Here is a 19,762-nt window from a genome sequence, read left to right on the forward strand (position 1 = left end):
GCGCTACACGATCCGCTAGTAGGCTGGCATCAGAGAGTGGTTTCCTTTGGATCAGCACATTGCCTAGAACACTGCAAGGAGGGAGAGGCTCAGGCAGGCACCAGGGGCACTCTAGCAGTGATGGAAGTGATGGACAAAGGGAGGGTGCCACCACAATACGCTGACTTGCTTGACGTATTCAGCGAAAAAGAAGCAGATAAACTGCCCCCGCACAGACCCTTTGATTGTCAAATTACCTTACTCCCAGGAGCACAATTGCCAGTGGGCAAGCTGTATGCAATGTCAGACAGTGAGATGCAGGAGTTAAGGGAGTTCATTGACAAGAATCTCAAGCGAGGTTTCATCAGAGAGTCACGAGCGGTGGGGGGCAGCCCAGTGTTCTTTGTGGACAAAAAAAACACAGGCAAGCCCAGGCTTGTATGTGATTTCAGGGCCCTAAATGCAGTGTCAGAACCAGTGACTTTCCCTATGCCCAGAATTGATGACATTCTAACACGGGTGAGAAAAGGGAAAATTTTTACCAAGCTGGACCTTAGGGGGGCATATAACTTGATACGTGTGAGAAAGGGGGATGAGTGGAAGACCACTATGTTCACCCCCTTGGGGGCCTTTGAGTACACCGTTATGCCTTTCGGATTACAAGGGGGCTCCGCCTGTTTTCAATCATTCATGAATCACGTCCTGGGGCCACTGCTCTACAAGAACTGCGTAGCGTTCTTAGATGACGTTCTGGTGTACTCAGACAATGAGGAGCAGCATGTGCGAGATGTAAGAGAGGTACTGAGCAAGCTGCGAGAAAACCGGCTGTGGGTGAAACTGGAGAAGTGTCAGTTTCATACCAAGGAGGTGGAATTCCTGGGGTACCGGTTGTCTGACAAGGGATTGGCCATGGATCCCAGCAAGGTTCAAGCGGTACTGGAATGGAAAACACCAAAGACCAAGAAGGACGTGCAAAGGTTCCTGGGCTTCGGAAACTTCTATAGGAAGTTCATCAAAAACTTTGCCCATTTAACAGCGCCCATCACGGATTGTCTTAGTAGCAAAAAGAAATTTGTTTGGACGGGAGAAGCGCAACAAGCGTTCGAACGCTTAAAGCAGGCGTTTGCGTCGGAAGAGCAACTCTTGCACGTGGATCTACAACAACCAATGAGAGGGGAGACTGACGCGTCAGACCGAGCGGTGGGGGCCGTTCTTCTCCAGCCGGGAAAAGATACGTCTGAATGGAGACCGTGTGCATTCTTCTCGCGGAAGTTGAACAAATCAGAGAGGAACTACACAGTGTACGACCGAGAACTGCTCGCCATTCATGAAGCATTCCGGAAATGGCGGCACTTGCTGATTGGGGCGCAGCACAAGGTTCAAGTCCGAACTGACCACAAAAATCTGGAATACTGGAGAACAGCCCGAGTGCTGAACCAGAGACAAGTGAGATGGGCCCAGGAGTTCTCCAAATTCCACTTTGAGATTCGTTACGTGCCCGGCTCCGAGAACGTGAGGGCGGACGCTCTTTCCAGGAAACCTGAGTACTTAGAGGGGGAGGGAGCGCCTGAGGCAAGGCATGTAATCTCTGAAGACCGCTGGGTGTGTGGGGCGGCATTGGTGGGGCAGAGGGAACTGATAGAGGGTACGGAGAAAGATGAATACGCCCAAGAGAAACTCAGAGAGCTCCGGAGGACAGAGGAGAACACAGGGGGGTTCGAAGAAAAGAACGGGGCGTTGTATTACAAAGGGGCACTGTACATACCCGACGGGGAACTGAGGGGGAGAGTACTCAAGCAGTTGCATGACAGCCCCACAGCGGGACATTTTGGACAGCACAAAACCATGTGGTTGGTTACCAGGGAGTTTTGGTGGCCCAAGGTGAGGGAGGACGTACGGGAATATGTCAGGGGTTGCGACAGGTGCCAGCGAGCGAAAGGAGAGAGGGTGGCGCCAGCGGGGCTATTACAACCCTTACCCACGCCCGAAAGGCCATGGGAGGCAGTATCCATAGATTTTATGACGGACCTGCCAAAATCCAAAGGCAAAACAGCTGTCATGGTGGTGGTAGATCAATTAACCAAGATGTGTCATTTTATAGCTTGTTCACATGCAGTCACAGCGGAGGAAACCGCCAAGTTGTTTGTAGAACATATTTTCAAGTTGCATGGCGCCCCCTTGAGGGTGGTCAGCGACAGAGGGAAACAATTTACTTCCAGGTTCTGGAGGAAACTTATGAGCTTACTGCACGTAGAACTCAATTTCTCAACTGCCCGGCACCCAGAAACCAATGGGCAAGCGGAAAGGGCAAATGGGGTTTTACAACAATACCTGAGGTGTTATGTAAAAGACAGAGAAAATGATTGGGTGGATAAGTTACCTCTAGCAGAATTTGCCTACAACAACGCGGAGAACGTGTCCACAGGGATGAGTCCCTTCCTGGCAAATTATGGGTGTCACCCCCGGGCATTCCCAGGAGAGGGAGGGGAGAGGTGGAGCGTGCCGGCGGCGGAATATTTTTTTGAAGAGATGGAGGCGATCCACCGTCAGCTTCAACTTAACTTAGAGAAAGCCAAGGAAGAATATAAGAAGCAAGCAGACAGAAATAGGAGGGAAGGTGAAACTATAAGGGTGGGGGACCGGGTGTGGTTGTCCACCCAAGGGCTACCGTTCAAGGGCGGGAGTAAGAAATTGAGGCCCAAAAGATTGGGACCCTTTGAGGTCATACAGCAGGTCAACCCAGTGGCATTCAAACTCAGGCTGCCCAGTCACATGAAATTACACCCAGTATTTCACAGGTCATTACTGTCGCCGTACCGAGAGGGACGCGAGTGGGGGGAGCGTGAGAGAGAGGCCACCCAAACGCCCGTGATAGAAGAGAGAGAGCGCGACATGAACGTGGCAGGAATCATTGATTCCAGGTGGAAGGGGAATCAGGTGGAATATCTGGTAGAATGGGAGGGGGAAGCAGAGTCGGAAAACACTTGGGTACCAGCAGAGGTAGTCAATGACGAGGTTTTAATAGAAACATTTCATCAGCGTTTCCCAAGAAAACCGCAACCCGTGGCTCGATTTAGAAGGGAACACTTTGGGACCACCGATGAGGAAGGAGAGTTTGAAGGGTTCCCAGAGTCAGGGGTGGGTGAAGAAGCCGACTCCGACGAAGAAGAGGAAGACGGGGAGAGAGACGGTACGCCGTGGCTGGAAGTGTTAGAATCCTCGGACGACGAGGAGAGTTCCTTCAGGGGCTTTCCGCCCTCACCGCCAGTGGGAGAGGAGGCGGGAGGGGGTGAAGGGGGCCCTGGGGGGGAGGTGGATGTCAGGGAACTGCCATCGGAGAGACAGGTGGTGGACAGGCTACAGGAGAATAGGAGAGAATCTGCAGTAGAAGAGGGAACCAGCAGGGGGAGTGCAGGAGTCACAGCGGAGGGGAGGCTCTGGGATGCTTCCAGTGAGAGTAGTGGAGAGGTAACGGGACCCCCGTTGGGAACGCCCACCCTTCGCCGGAAACTGTCACGCAGAGAGTCTCGAAAGCGCATGTCTGTCAAAGAGCTTTTATGTTGGCGTAAATTCCGTAGACGCCCACTGTCAGATTCTACCAGCGACTGACGGAGTCATGCTTTGGGGGCTCCGTTAGTGCATCGGTTTGGATGACCAGCCAAACCCCAGAGGGATCAAGCTTTTACGCACAAGCAGCTCACTATCCCATCACACACTGTAACTACTTCTCGTGTCAATATAGTGACCAACTTGATCCATGCAATACAGCACTCCTCCTCAATCCATCGCGTTCCACATGCTGTTGAGTTCCAGCTCCCATCAGCCCCTTCCAGCATGGCCAATAGCCAGAGATTATGGAAGTTCCAACTTAATTGGGCAATGTGCATTTTATCCTGGAGTCAATATAAAAAGGTAAAGGTAAAGGACCCCTGACAGTTAAGTCCAGTCACGAATGACTCTGGGGTTGCGGTGCTTATCTCGCTTTACTGGCCGAGGGAATCAACAGTTTTTCCAGGTCATGTGGCCAGCATGACTAAGCCGCTTCTGGCAAAACCAGAGCAGTGCACAGAAATGCTGTTTACCTTCCCACCGGAGTGGTACCTATTTATCTACTTGCACTTTGACGTGCTTTTGAACTGCTAGATTGGCAGGAGCTGGGACCAAGCAACGGGAGCTCACCCCGTCGTGGAGATTCGAACCGCCAACCTTCCCAATTTGCCATCTTTCCCTATAACACACACCTGGAGAGGATTCTTGAACTGTGTACTCTAGAATAAGTCAAGATTCATCTGCAACATGTAGGATCCCACAGCTGGCCATGCTGGGGTTCCTTAGCACTGTGATGGGGAGGACATTTGAATACCACCACTTTAGGGAATGTGGAGTGGAGCCACATGCCAAGTTCAGCAGAGGGCTTTAGGTTTCACAAAGCAAAACATTAATTGCAAAGAAGAATAAACATGGTCCCCTGAATCCACCCTTGGGGTGTTTTTCTTAAGGTAAATGGTAAAGGGACCCCTGACCGTTAGGTCCAGTCGTGACTGACTCTGGGGTTGCGGTGCTCATCTCGCTTTATTGGTCGAGGGAGCCACCGTACAGCTTCCGTGTCATGTTGCCAGCATGACTAAGCCGCTTCCAGTGAACCAGAGCAGCGCACGGAAACGCCATTTACCATCCTGCTGGAGCAGTACCTATTTATCTACTTGCACTTTGACGTGCTTTTGAACTGCTAGGTTGGCAGGAGCAGGGACCAAGCAACGGGAACTCACTCTGTTGCGGGGATTCGAACCGCCAACCTTCTGATTGGCAAGTCCTAGGCTCTGTGGTTTAACCCACAGCGCCACCCACGTCCCTTTTCTTAAGGTAGCAAGACACAAATATTTTACCAAGCACAAGCATCTTTCAAGCATTTTCAGTTATGATGGGACTGTCCGCAACCTTTGCTTGTTTCCACAGTGTCGCTTCTGCCTTGACTGGACGACAGAGCCACCAACTTCTAATTCCACAATTCTTTAGCACTTTCATCTTTCTGTTTCCCACTCTGCTTTTAAGCACCCACCTGATTATCTCAAGCCATGAATTCCTCTCGCTTCCTGTACTCTACATCTTGCCTCATTGCCCTGTAATCTACCTATGCCCAGTTGGGGCAGATGTCCAGAGCCCCTCTCAACAAAAGGTATAGGAATACTGAAGGGATGACTTACCACATATTGAAGTAAGTGTAGTAATACACATTACTATCCTGGTGATGTCTAAGACATTGAAGCCCAGAGTCTAAAATTACCTAGCTGCATCTCTCTGCCCCATCCACTGCAAATAGTATAGACAACTCCCAAACCTCAGTTCCCCCTATGCACATTTAGCTATGAAATATCACTTCTACCCCAGAGAAGCTGTCCTCTTCTGCCCCAATCACATAGACATACCTTATTTTCCACACCAAAAAGTTAGCTGCACTTAAGAAGCCACATCAAATCTATCATCAAAAGAAAGGTGCCTACCTTGAAGACCCTGGGAACATGTAGCTTTGGTGATGGGATTCCAACTAAGTAGTCAATTAGAACCATGATAGCAATGGTAATGAAAATAGCAAAATCACCTACTGTTGAACGAACCTATTGCAAAAAAACACAAAAAACCAAAAGAGGGCTCAGCAAGAAGATATATGTTGGTTATCAGAGCACTTAGCAGGTTAATTAGTATGCAGATGGCTAAGACAGGGGCTGAAAAGGACTGCAGGCCAGAAAGCCGTGAGTTAAGCCGCCTCACCGCAATGCAGGACTGTTTGCACACTATCCTATTTGCAAATTAATGCACATAATCCAGAATATAATGCAGTATGAGAGCCATGGTTGTGTAGTGGTTAGAGGGTCAGACTGAGACCTTGGAGGAAGGGTTCAAATTCCCACTCAGAGGAAGAAGAAGAAGAAGAAGAGGAGGAGGAGGAGGAGGAGGAGGAGGAGTTTGGATTTGATATCCCGCTTTATCACTACCCGAAGGAGTCTCAAAGTGGCTAACATTCTCCTTTCCCTTCCTCCCCCACAGCAAACACTCTGTGAGGTGAGTGGGGCTGAGAGACTTCAGAGAAGTGTGACTGGCCCAGGGTCACCCAGCAGCTGCATGTGGAGGAGCCGGGAAGCGAACCCAATTCACCAGATTACGAGTCCACCGCTCCTAAACCACTACACCACACTGGCTCTCTCAGCCATGAAGCTCCCTGGATGATCACTTTCTCTCATCTTAACTCATTTCACAGGAGGCAGAGAATTGTGCACACCACCTCAGAAGACAGGTGGGGTGTAAATGCATAAATAAAATAATTAAATAAATTAGTAGAAGGCAAGACTAGGTGGATGCTCAAAAATGGCCTAAAAGCAGGAGGGCCAAGCCACATACTGTAAAGGCAGATGGGGAGGTTACAATACCAGCCTAGGTGGGGTAACATTCACAGAAAACGCGTTGTCTAATGCAGTGTTTCCCAACCTTGTGCCTCCAGCTGTTTTTGGACTACAATTCCCATCATCCCTTGCCACTAGTCTTGCTAGTCAGGGATGATGGGAGTTGTAGTTCAAAAACAGCTGGAGGCACAAGGTTGGGAAACACTGGTCTAATGGAATCCAGATTACAACTCAAAATGCAGGTAAAACCTGAGCACATAACCCAAGCCAGTAAAATGTCTCATTTAGTTCATTAGTTCCTTCATGCAGCCCAAAGTCTCTGCACTCAGTAGCAAATGGCATAGTGAGGTGAGGTGCCTCTGTTCACCTGGTCTCCTGTCAGTCACATTTCTGTTGCTGACCAGGAAATAGAAGAGGAAGGGAGGTGGTGACAAGGTCATCATGGTGCAAACACACCAGCAAGAGCACTGGACTGGCTCTGCCTGCTTGTTTGCAGAATGCCAACCTCACTGCCACCTTGTCACATGTCCCCTTTTTCCAGGACACACCCTCTTTCTCATGGGTATGTAAAATGAGAGTCGCCATAGCGACCCATAGCTAAAAGTAGAAGTTGGCAAATGTGTCCTCTTTCTTGCTCTTCGTCATATGGCAACCCTAACTTTGCCCCTCCCTGATACCTGACCTGCTGCTGCTTATTGTATCTGCTATAACTCTGTACTCTGCTGTTGTGAAAGAGAGAGAAGCAGTGTCTCTCCTTTGCCATTGCTCCAGATGCTGGCCACAAACAGGGCCACCTTTTGGCCCTCCCCATGGTAAATGCCAGGTGCCTTAATTTACCCCATAGGGTAGAGGTGAATATAAGCAGAAAGTCCTCCCGCCTCTCCCCCCCCCCAAAAAAAAATCCAGCCTGTTCATGTGACCAAGGTAATGTGGTAATTATGCAGAACAGAGAAAAATAATTCAGCCAGTCATTGTTACACAGGGTAGACAGCATATATTTGTCGGGGTTTGAATTTGCTGTGCTCACTGCTGCTATCTACTTACTCTTTTGGGGAAATAGCTACTGGTCTTAAATTTCTTCAGCGTACTCGACAGGATAAAGGTGGTAAAAAACAAAATGCAGCACCAGAAATGAACGTCCGGGGTGAAAGGGCCATCGACGCCACATGAAGGTCCTGTGAATTCTCCAAGCATCTTCCGGCATTTCTGAAGAGACAAGTGTAATCAAAGCATTGAAAAGAAAGCCCAGGCAGCAGGCATGGTAACATCAGTGATTATTAGATGTAATGAACATTTGAATAAATTAAAGGTAAAGGTAAAGGGACCCCTGACCATTAGGTCCAGTCGTGGCCGACTCTGGGGTTGCAGCGCTCATCTCGCTTTATTGGCCGAGGGAGCCGGCGTACAGCTTCCAGGTCATGTGGCCAGCATGACTAAGCCGCTTCTGGCGAACCAGAGCAGCGCACGGAAACACCATTTACCTTCCCGCTGGAGTGGTATCTATTTATCTACTTGCACTTGACGTGCTTTTGAACTGCTAGGTGGGCAGGAGCTGGGACCGAACAACGGGAGCCCACTCCGTCACGGGGACTCAAACCGCCAACCTTCTGATCGGCAAGCCCTAGGCTCTGTGGTTTAACCTACAGCGCCACCCGCGACCCCTTGAATAAATTAGGACTGCTCAACTTGAATACTAAACTTACAGCAGGGGAGAGATGTGGCTCTCCGGATTGCTGGGCTCCCAACTCCACTCATCCTCAACCATCATTGCCAAGGGCCAAGGATTGTGGGAGCTGTAGTCCAACAATCAAGGTGGGCATAGGTTGGCAATCCCTACCAGGTAAGAATGGGCAAAATGAGGTTGAAATAAAGTCTCCATTTGGGCTAAATGTGATACTATTCAACAGAACAGCCTGTGGGTGCATGGATGCTGTTATGCAAATTCAACATTGCTTGGGTAGGAGAATCCCAAAACCACAATCCTTAAATGTGCAGAACATGTTTGGCATTTAATACCATGATAAAGTTGGGCCATAATCAAGTATGTAATGGTTCAGATCCTTACTTTAAAAAAGTAAGGGCAAGGCAGGGGTGAGGACATTAAATATAATAAGGAACACTGGTGTGGACACGTCCTAAGCATTAGAGCTGGATGCCAGAGAACCAGTAGAGTAGCCCACAACAGCTCTTCCAAAAGACGAGCCTTTCCCAAATATTAAAACTGTTGTATGAGCAGGCAAATGGTCTGCATAGGTCCAATCAAGCACACTATTAGCTTATATAACTTTAAGTGGACTATTACGATTCCACCGTAAAAAAGGGGACAACTTGGTTCAGCCCACTTTAGAACATTATGAGACCAAAGCGTTGCCTAAGTTGTTACATGAAGCACCACTGTGGGACATGGCCAATATAGACTCACTGCAGAGAGCTCAAAATGATTATTCGCGCAGACTCCTGTCAGCCCCTATTTCTACAAAAATAGCACTACTCTGTGCAGAATTGGGTGTAATGCCCAATAAAGCCAAAGCCATTAGACTAGCTCTGCTTTTGGGATTAAAAACCATTTTTTGAGCAGATATCAGAATCTTTCATGAAACGTTTGAAGATATGGCTCTCAACTTGCGGAAACGTGAAATTCAGCTTGCTGCCACAAGCTTGGGACTCTCTGCCCCCTTTCTTGAGAGAGCTAAATAATGCTCCAAAGGCTGGGAGACACTGAGATGCGATCTCAAGTGGTTGAGATCAACATCTGTCAATCGAATAAATTTTATGCTTCTTTTATCCCATTGCACCCATCCCTGCCAAGATATCTGGCAGATTTACCAAATGTTAAAATGAGGATAGCCTTCACACAGGCAAGACTAAATGTCATTCCATTAGCAGACTGGAAGGGCCAACATAAAGGAGTTCCTAAGAAGGATAGAATTTGCGGCTGCAACTCTGTATCAATAGAAGGCATAACTCATGTACTCTTTGAGTGCCCTTTCTATGATGATCTCAGAAACAATTACATCCACCCATTGACATAGCTGTCAACTTTCGGATTTGAAAATAAGGGATCAGCAGCCTCACCTGTCCCGGAGACAGTCTACGGGATATCTAACAATCCGGGATAGCAGCGGGAAGCAGCAGGAAACGGCGCTGGAATAAGGGAATTTCCCGCAAAAAAAGGGAAAGTTGATAGCTGTGCCCATTGCCAAGATTGCAGAAGGGAAGGTTGTCTCTTTCAAAGACCTGTTTTTTGCTGTCAGTTGTTGAGAGTTATACAGTGGTACCTCAGGTTAAGTACTTAATTCGTTCCGGAGGTCCATTCTTAACCTGAAACTGTTCTTTACCTGAAGCACCACTTTAGCTAATGGGGCCTCCTGCTGCCACCGCGCTGCCACTGCACGATTTCTGTTCTCATCCTGAAGCAAAGTTCTTAACCCAAGGTAATATTTCTGGGTTAGCGGAGTCTGTAACCTGAAGCGTATTTAACCTGAAGCGTATGTAACCCGAGGTACCACTGTATATCCTTTAGAACATTTAAATTTCTTGTTAAGGCTTTACAGATTTGTGTAACAAAACTTGAGGGGGGAACGGGAAGTGATTTATCCATTAGGGGTCAGGGAGTAGAAACGTATATCATTATTAGTAGCAGTATCCCTGTTGTTATTATTATTATTTTATGTGTGTGAAGGCCATCTCTAATGGGGAGGGGGTGGGGCTTTGCAAAGACCAGAGACTTACGGAGACTGTGAGATTAGCCCATGTGACAGCTGAAGGAATGATGTTGTTTTCTTTCCAGTACTTCAGGGTCTCATTGCTGGGATTCGCTGGGGCTGAACACCTGCAGCTGACAGGCAAAGGAAAGGGTTAATAAAGCACACTGAGAATGTCTCAAAAGACAGCCTTGTTTACATCCCAAAGCAAAATGGCATATCCATTTGGGATGGAGTGGGGGAAAACACAGAAACCGTATTGTTCCATTTGTGGTAAGCACCTCCATTCGGAAAACATTTACTTGGGAATCATTCCCACAATTGAGACTTTGTTCTGCCCAAATCCTTCATGAGAGGAGAAACTCAACAGAGCTGCCTTTAACTACATGGTCTGAACTGGTGGCCCTGCCTTCCCTCTTCGACTTTACTGGATGGATGGATCACGTGACCACTTTACAAACCCGTAGTTCCTCATTACTACAGTCATACCTTGGGTTACACACGCTTCAGGTTGCGTTTTTTCAGGTTACGGACCGCCGAAACCCAGAAGTACTGGAACGGGTTACTTCCAGGTTTCAGCAGTCGCGCATCTGCAGAGGCACTAAATCGCACTTTGCGCATGTGCATAAGCACCGAATCGCAACCCGCGTGTCCACTGTACAAAGCTTCCGTTAGCTCCAGACCATTGCTGGAGCAATACAGTGGTGCCTCGCAAGACGAAAAGAATCCGTTCCGCGAGTCTCTTCGTCTTGCGGTCTTTTCGTCTTGCGAAGCAAGCCCATTGACGGCTTAGCGGATTAGCGCTATTAGCGGTTTAGCGGCTTTTAGCGGCTTAGCGGATAAGCGGCTTAGCGGCTTAGAAAAAGGGGGGGAGGGGGGGGAAACCCGCAGGAACTCGCAAGACATTTTCGTCTTGCGAAGCAAGCCCATAGGAAATTCGTTTTGCGAAGCACCTCCAAAACGGAAAACCCTTTCGTCTAGCGGGTTTTCCGTCTTGCGAGGCATTCGTCTTGCGGGGCACCACTGTATTCTAGTCTGCCTGGTCATGGCTGCTGCCTATATGCAGCCAGAATATGGAGCTGTCCATGGTCCTAATTCCCTGTCTGAACTGTAGTTTCACTTTCTTGATCCTCCCTGCAGACTCCACCTGCAACAGAAGTGCTGGCAGGTATAACAATCAGTAAATAAATGGGACACACAAGAACCCCCTTGAGAAATAGGTTGAGGAATCCACCCTATGCCACAGTATGGGTAGCACAAATCAAAGTGTTGGTTGCTGACCTTTAAAGCCTTAAATGACCTCAAAGGCCCAGTAGACCTGAAGGAGTGTCTCCACCCCCATCATTCAGCCTGGACACTAAGGTCCAGTCTGAGGGCCTTCTGGCGGTTCCCTCACTGTGAGAAGTGAGTTTACAGGGAACCAGGCAGAAAGCCTTCTCGGTAGTGGTACCCGCCCTGCGCTCCCATCAGATGTCAAGGAAATAAATAACTATACAACTGTTAGAAGACATCTGAAGGCAGCCCTGTATCAGAAAGTTTTTAATGTTTGATGTTTTATTATGTTTTTATATTTGTTGGAAGCAGCACAGAGTGGCTGGGGCAACCCAGCTAGATGGGCGGGTATGAAAATAACAACAACAACAACAAGCAGCTGCAGCAGACTCCACCTGGAACAGATGTGCTGGCAGATATAATAATCATTAAATAAACAGCACACACAACAACCCCCTTGAGAAATAGGTCAAGGAACGCACTCTATGCTACAGTATGGGCCATGGCTAATAAGTGCCCAAAATGCTTATAAATTAACCTTTATAAATTGAAAATGCCAATATCCATACCAGAGAGAGAAAGTGTGGGTCTGTGTATATGTGTAACTGTACAGCATAAAAATCCTTTGAATGACCTCTGTTATCTTCTTCACTAAATGAGCTCCATCCAACTAAAATGATTTCCTCCACTGCCTCCAATATATGAATGGGCTGATATACCTAGATGTGTTTTTATTATAGCGTGTTCATTTCAGTGAATCTATCATGCACTAGCACTTGCTTAACCATTGCTGGAATGAGGTGTTCTGTGCAGCAGACATTCTCAGAGTACTTAGTGAATTCAAACAAACTGAATGAAAAAATCAATAGGTCACATTTAAACAAGAAGAGCAACAGTAACTCACTAATACAAGCTCAGTTGATCAAGATCAGTGTGCATATGAAATGGGTAGGTTCTCCCCAACTTAATCAGTTTCTCTAGAGACTCATAGATGAAAATGATACAGATCAAAGAGGCAAACGCTTCTTCTGTAAAGCGAGTGATGTGGCACACAAGGCAGCTGGCATCAGTTGCTACAAGGAGGACGCACATGAATGTAGTCCACAGGCCAATGCAAGTTCGTAGAGAGAGATAATTTAGGTCATAGTCTCTGCAAAATAAATAAATATAGAGACCAGTTTAGACTCTCTCCATTGCAGAACGTATTTAATTCAAACCCATAATCAGAACAGAAAAAAGCTGCAATGCAATATAGAGTTAAGTAAATAATCCTCAAAAGCTATTGACTCTGTTTTGCTTTGTGGCCAAACTCTACCATCCTTAAACACTAAAGGTAAAGGATCCCTGAACGGTTAAGTCCAGTTGAATTTGACTATTGATTACACAGGTTATAAATATTATCTCAAGCCACAATGAACAATTTTAATCACAGATGACTTTGCTTTATCTTCTGCCACTTTTTTAAAGTTTAGAGGCCCAACACCATGTGAATAGGGCTCTCTACATGTGTCTTTTCCACTGGATGTGGACCACATTGTATGATGAAGGACTGGAAAGAAATTAATTTAATTAAATTAATTAAATTAAATAACTGAACTTCCAAAGTTCAGCATCTTGGTTGATGGCATTCAACCATTTCTGTCCCTCTCCAGTTATTATTATTATTATTATTATTATTATTATTATTATTATTAGTTGTTGTTGTTGTTGTTGTTGTTGTTTAGTCGTGTCCGCCTCTTCGTGACCCCATGGACCAGAGCACGCCAGGCACTCCTGTCTTCCACTGCCTCCCGCAGTTTGTCAAACTCATGCTGGTAGCTTCGAGAACACTGTCCAACCATCTTGTCCTCTGTCGTCCCCTTCTCCTTGTGCCCTCCATCTTTCCCAACATCAGGGTCTTTTCCAGGGAGTCTTCTCTTCTCATGAGGTGGCCAAAGTCTTGGAGCCTCAGCTTCAGGATCTGTCCTTCCAGTGAGCACTCAGGGCTGATTTCCTTCAGAATGGAGAGGTTTGATCTTCTTGCAGTACATGGGACTCTCAAGAGTCTCCTCCAACACCATGATTCAAAAGCATCAATTCTTCAGAGATCAGCCTTCTTTATGGTACAGCTCTCAATTTAATAAAATAATAATAATAATAATAATAATTTATTAAATTCATTCACAGATATCAGGGCAACTCACAACATGAAACTTAGGGAACAACATAGCAAATCATGAGGAGCAAAATCATAGCAGGTTGCCATTTTCCATTTCCCACATCACTTGCCCCCCTGGCTTGCTATGCATCACAATTAGCTCCAGATCACACCAAAGCAGGGAAGTGAGGTAAAGGGTGAAACATTAGGTCCATTCACCAGACTGACCGACCGCCCTCTCTCTGTCTCTGTCTGTCTCTGTCTCTCTTCCACGTCCTTTTGTCAAACTATAAAAATTGTTTGCCCCTTAAGAGAGCACACAGCCTTACTTGCAGAATTTGAATAAAATCTTCTCGAAGACCAGTACCGGCCCAGTACTTCCCAAGATGGTGAGAGGCTGACCAGCAAAGAGGGAATACACCACCCCAGTCATTGAGGCTCCAAGCAAGGATTCTATTGCACTCTGCAGGTGTGGACACAGACATAAAAACAGAAGGGTGGCCATGTTGAGTCAGACTATTGGTCCATTCAACTCAGATTCTACAGCGGAGGCAAAGTTATAACTTTCAGAGATTCAGATACCTATAGAACAGCCTCCATATTTTGGCTTCTTCGGCATTTTCTTTGCAATGATTGTTTGAGTGTCTCACCACCACCACCACATGTTTCTTTTAACAGAGTTTGTGGTGAGTGGGGGAGTTGCAGCAGTATAAAGGAAAATCACCCTTTCCCTAGAAATAGGCTAATTGTGTGGAGATAGATAGCTCAGGAAGCAATTTCAAATAGCACCAGTTTTCAAGTTCAATAGCCCTCAGCCTCTGCTTTCTGCAGTGGCAAGTTATTTCTCACACTCCTTATTATTATGGGTCAACTTACTCCCGAATAGCTGTCACCCTTTAATTTATATTCAGACTCATGAACGTCCTTTAAGTATTGCATTCTGTCTATAAGTCTAGTAAATCAATTAAAAAGGAAATCCAAACACTGAGCATTTTCTGACTGAATACAAAGCATGGTTGAAAAGTGTTCAGAGGCCATCTGTCAAGGTGAGGAATCCTAAGTACCGTATTTTTCACTCCATAGGGCGCACCAGACTATAGGGCACACCTAGTTTTTAGGGGGGGGGGGAATAAAGGGGGGGATGGATGGATCCTGCTCGCTGTCTTGGCTTCGTTTTTACCAGAACCATCCGGGAGCGGCGGCAAGGTTGCGTGCATCCTTGTTGCTGCTCCCAGAGCTTGCGGGGCTGGGTGCATGCTCCGAAGGCTTGAGGATAGCTGCCTGAAGCCCGGGGAGTGCAGCGGGAGTTGGCACTGCGCTCCCCAGGTTTAGGCTTCAGGCTGCTATCCACAAGCCTTCGGAGCATGGGGTGAACTCCTGCTGTGCTCCAAAGGCTTGCAGATAGCTGCCTGAAGCCTGGAGAGTGAAAGCAACGCGAAGGCTCCGGAGCATGGAGGGAGAGCTCCCTCTGCATTTTGGAGGCTTCCCGTTGCTATCGTTGAAGCCAAGGAGCCTGCATTCACTCCATAGGACGCACACACATTTCCCCTTCATTTTTGGAGGGGGAAAAGTGCATCCTATAGAGCGAAAAATACGGTACATACCCTCACCCTCTGTTCTAAAAGAGATTATGGAGAATGTGTCTTCTATAACAAATGAACATCTGAAGGCCACATTCTCCTGGGGCACAAAATTCCATAACTTCAGAGATGTGTCACTGGCCCCACACACACTGAGTGATGAAGTCTGTCACAGTGAGATAAAAACATTGGCTCTATTAATGCTGAACAGCACACAAACCTGAAATGTAGAAGAGCAGCAGTTAAGTTAAATGCTTGCTGCTTTCTTGCAATGCTACCTAGGAATTATTCATAAGACATGAAAGGAGAGGGGGGAACTTTCTTACTATTTCTCCCTCTGTTGCTTCTCCAAGCAACCCCCCAAAGGTGATCACAGGAGACATGCAGGCACAGTACAGGAAGAGGAAGGAAGCTAAGCACTGCAAACTCATAGCATCTTTATAGTCGCTCCAGTACCAAGGAACCTTCCGTTTCACATCCAAGATCAAGCCACCAAACAGCCTGCAAAGAAAATACAGGGAGATCAACAACAAAAAAGGTGGGCAGATACATCTTTTGATTTCCACAGGGGAGTTAACAAAAGAGGGACAGAGACATAGTTGAAAGTGGTATGATTGTAGTGTTAGTCGTGCTCATCCAATTATTGTCAGGTTCTGCAAAAATCTTATTTCACCCCAAATGAGTGTGGGGTGAAAGGTGTGGGTGTGTGGGTGTGTTTTCACACGCACACACATGCAGATAGTGGAGGATGATATCTTCATCACACCACCTTAATCCTCTATAAAATTGTTGTCTATTGGCAACCAGATGACCAATTCACAAAACGAGGGCCTGAATTGTGGCTGATTTGGGCATTACTTATAAATGGGCATCTGCACTTGCTAGAATCATTTGGACTTCTGAATCTCCACTATAAAAAAGTAATGAGGTTTACTGCTGGGTCACTTAATACTTCTAACTAGCCTTCTGACTAGTGCCCTCCATGCTATGAAAGCCACCTGGACCAATGTTTCAAAAACAGAAGTTGTACTTGTGCATCACCAACTTGTGTGGCAGTGAAGGTCATACTTTAGATCACCTGTTGTGTGAAGAATTGTGGTTTATTTTGTCTGCCTTGAATCTACTGCCAGTTTTGTTGGATGAGCATAAACACTCTGCAAGCTCTAGTGCTATGGAAGAGGGAAGGTGGCCTTTAGCAGAAACCATTTGAGGCACCTAGAACGTACCTTCCCGTTCGCTGAAGTTCTGGCCCACCATGGTCATCTTCTGCGTCCTCTTGGCTAATGCTTCCATTAGGGGCTCCTGATGTTCCCTGTAACTTTCTCTTTTCCTAATAAAGTGGGAACATTATGAACAATCCCATTAATTTCTATCCAAGGAATCAAGGAATAGTTCATTAACTGAGTGAAAGTAACTGAAGCCAATCCAGACATGAAAACAGCATTTGGGCTTGAATGGAACTAAGAAAGTAAAAATAAGAAAGAAGCAATAGGCAGTGGATTGAGTCAATCAGTGTTCTGCCTATGAAGGCATGCTATATTTATGGCAGGCTGTCCTCTGTCCTGACACGGAAACAATCACCCAACGGGTTCATTATCTTTGTGCATAATTTCTGTAGGAAAGTGGGAATCAAGGTGCTTTGAGATGGAATTTGAAAGAAGGAAGGAAATGAGATGGGGTTCTAGGCAAAAGGGGCAGCAAGGGAGAACGATTGAAATCATCGAAAGATATATTTGGGTGATGGAGTCGCAAATTTGCAACAAAAGACTACAAACTCTCAAAAAGTGATGTTTACAACAGAGGTACCAAAAGCCACATCCTGTACATCATGTGCAATACCATATGAGAGACAACATGGGCCTTTCCCCTATAGTTCAATGTTCCAAAAAGGCTGAACAGACTCTCCTTCAGGGCCCTAGTGTGGACAAACAGGTGGAAAGGCTTAAAATGTAACATGGTTTTGATTGCACTATTAACGCTGTCCACCTAATCAAGGGACCAGCCTTCAGAGCCCAAGGGCATCACTTCCAAAAACACAGCCATCGTGTTCTAGTGTACCAGAGAAGAAAGTCATTATTTACCTGGGAAGGGAGATTTTTTGGTGGCTCAATTCTAATTGATGGATCCCATTCTCCAGGTGGTAGCACCGTCGCCTGATCTAGAAATTCATCAATCCCAGCTAAAAGGTCGTTACGGTTCCTAGCTTTATAAGCAACATCATGGAAAATCTGTAGGCAGGAGATCACGACAAAGCCATCAGTCTGCTACATTACATACAACAACAACAAAGCCATATGAAATTTGCATGATGTTTTGCCAGATAAATACCGTATTTTTCGCCCTATAAGACGCACTTTTCCCCCTCCAAAAATGAAGGGGAAATGTGTGTGCGTCTTATGGGGCGAATGCAGGCTCCTTGGCTTCAGCGATAGCAACGCGAAGCCTCCGAAGCCTGCGCTCCAGAGGCTTCGCATTGCTTCTGCTGAAGCCAGGAGAGTCTGCTCTTTGAGGCTGGCGGTTGGGGAAAGCAGTGCTTCCCCCATCGCCAGCCCCAGAGGATGGGGGGCAGTGGGAAGGCGCGTGAAGCCTTCCTGCTACCCTCCAACCCGGCTTGGAGGCTGGCGGTGGGGAAAGCAGTGCTTCCCCCATCGCCAGCCCCAGAGGATGGGGGGCAGTGGGAAGGCGCGCGAAGCCTTCCTGCTACTCTCCAACCCGGCTTGGAGGCTGGCGGTGGGGAAAGCAGGCTTTTCCCCAAGGAGGGAGAAGGGACGGACTGGCGGAGTCCGTCCCTTCTCCCTCCTGTGGGCTTTTGCGGGAGATGGGGGAATTCCCCCACCTCCCGCAAAAGCAGGCAAAAGCCGGGCGCTCTTTAAAGCGGCTGTGTAGCTTCTGCTGGCTTTTCTAGGAGGTGGGGGAATTCCCCCACCTCGTAGAAAAGCCCGTAGGAGCCGCGCAGCCTTTAAAGAGCGTGCCGCTCTTGGGGGCTTTTCCCCAAGGAGGGAGAAGGGACTGACTGGCCGTTTCAGTCCCTTCTCCCTCCTGGTCGAAAAGCCCGCAGGAGTCGCGCACGGCTCCTGTGGGCTTTTGCGGGAGGTGGGGGAATTACGCCACCTCCCGCAAAAGCAGGAAGAAGGTCTTGGAGTAGGGCACAGGCTGCGTGCAGCCTGTCCGCTGCTCCCAGAGCTGCGGGGGGGAAATCATTTTTTTTCCTTGATTTCCCCCCCTGAAAACTAGGTGCGTCCTATGGGCCAGTGCGTCCTATAGGGCGAAAAATACGGTAATTTGCAATCCCAGCTATTGGTTTGTTTGTCCTGAAAAATAGGTAACAAGGTATTCTAATGTATAATGTTAATGTATCTGCTTCTTTATTGTTTTAAAAATTGAATTTCACAAAATGGGTAGCAGCCTGAGCAAAATGTCTCATATTTCTAGCAACAGTTTTGCATTCCTATTCTCTTATCATTGTGTCATTCCTCCTAAAGCTCGAATTATGGCAGAAAGGCAAAGCAATGCAAACAAAAGGAGTGAAAATATATATTGTATTTTACTGTACCTCATCAGTCATGAGGGTAGCCATTGACCTTCCAATCTCATGATACTGTTGTCCTTTCCCTAATGGACCCAGCAAGATAAACATGAACCTAGGGAGAGAAGGGGGAAATGGGGCAGACGTTTTTTAAGGCTTTGAGCAGTTAACATTCCTTTAAGGCAGGCACCCCCAAACTCGGCCCTCCAGATGTTTTGGGACTACAATTCCCATCATCCCTGACAACTAGTCCTGTTAGCTAGGAATGATGGGAACTGTAGTCCCAAAACAGCTGGAGGACCAAGTTTTGGGATGCCTGCTTTAAGCCAAGTATCGACATGTAACATTTCACAAGTATGGGAAGAGAAACTGGGCTCAGATTAAGCCTGTCTTCCATGACTTCCCAACCACCTACATCCATGATGCTGTGATGCAGTTTAATGTAGGGTTACCAGACGTCCCCGGTTCCCAGGGACAGTCCCCGGATTTGCAAATCCGCCCCCGGACAAATTCTGTCCCCAGAATATCCCCAGATTTGCAAATCTGTCACTGGGAAACGTGGCAGTGGCAGCCTCAGCAGCCCAGAGCCAGCCTGGTAGCGCAGTTGGCTCTGGCTGGCTTCAGGAGCTGCTCGCTGCCACCACCACTGCCAAAGGGGAACCAGGGATGTCCGGTGGTGCAGATCTCCTGCCCCCTTCCCCCTTTGTTTTGACAGATCGGGGGAGGTTCAGGAGTCATGGGCTCCATTGCCCATTTTTTAAAAAAAACTCTGCGCATTTATGTTTCACAGGGTGCAAAAGAAGGGCTTTGCACCTTTATACAATATGCATGTGTGCTTGGGCCCAGGGTCTTTTGCCTCACCATCCCCACAACTGACTCCCTGTTGCTACCATAGATTCTGGCATATTAGGTGACTGGGCATATTAGACAACCCCCAACTTTTCCTGTAAAAATATAGAGTTTGGGATATACTCGCCATATAAGACTACCCCCGCCTACAGCCAACTAGAAGCAGCCCGAGGCGAGGCGAGCGAGCCCCGATCGGCCATCCAGCAAAGCGGCAGGCTATGCTTACTGGCTGGTAGTTCTGGCAGTTATGCCCAGCTCCTTGGAGCCCCAGCTGAAGCCACGCACCACCTCACCGCGGGAAGGGGAGTCTACAGTTG

At 47.4% G+C, this 19,762-nt stretch overlaps 2 protein-coding genes across 4 annotated transcripts in view; both read right to left on the bottom strand.

The window, feature by feature from the left end:
* LOC309336282 (tigger transposable element-derived protein 1-like) overlaps positions 1–19,762 on the bottom strand; it is a gene marked incomplete at its 3' end in the record, with an annotated part of 65,755 nt that overhangs the window by 44,747 nt on the left and 1,246 nt on the right. The gene's annotated exons all lie outside the window — the stretch shown is intronic.
* Positions 1–19,762, bottom strand: part of SLC4A8 (solute carrier family 4 member 8) — a 66,876-nt gene that overhangs the window by 14,780 nt on the left and 32,334 nt on the right. For all 3 annotated transcript variants that reach the window (XR_014151995.1, XM_081844359.1, XM_081844360.1), the window contains exons 9-17: positions 18,624–18,711; positions 17,152–17,298; positions 16,297–16,400; positions 15,397–15,571; positions 13,820–13,953; positions 12,258–12,503; positions 10,110–10,215; positions 7,422–7,583; positions 5,481–5,594 (exon numbers count right to left, since the gene is read on the bottom strand). Coding sequence is in view for 2 of the 3 variants with exons in the window: in XM_081844359.1 (XP_081700485.1) it covers positions 5,481–5,594; positions 7,422–7,583; positions 10,110–10,215; positions 12,258–12,503; positions 13,820–13,953; positions 15,397–15,571; positions 16,297–16,400; positions 17,152–17,298; positions 18,624–18,711 (1,276 nt within the window). In the remaining variant the exon portion in view is untranslated. The remainder of the gene's footprint in view (positions 1–5,480; positions 5,595–7,421; positions 7,584–10,109; positions 10,216–12,257; positions 12,504–13,819; positions 13,954–15,396; positions 15,572–16,296; positions 16,401–17,151; positions 17,299–18,623; positions 18,712–19,762) is intronic.

Source organism: Podarcis erhardii, assembly GCF_964252035.2.
Source record: "Podarcis erhardii genome assembly, chromosome: 2".
NCBI lineage: Eukaryota > Metazoa > Chordata > Lepidosauria > Squamata > Lacertidae > Podarcis > Podarcis erhardii.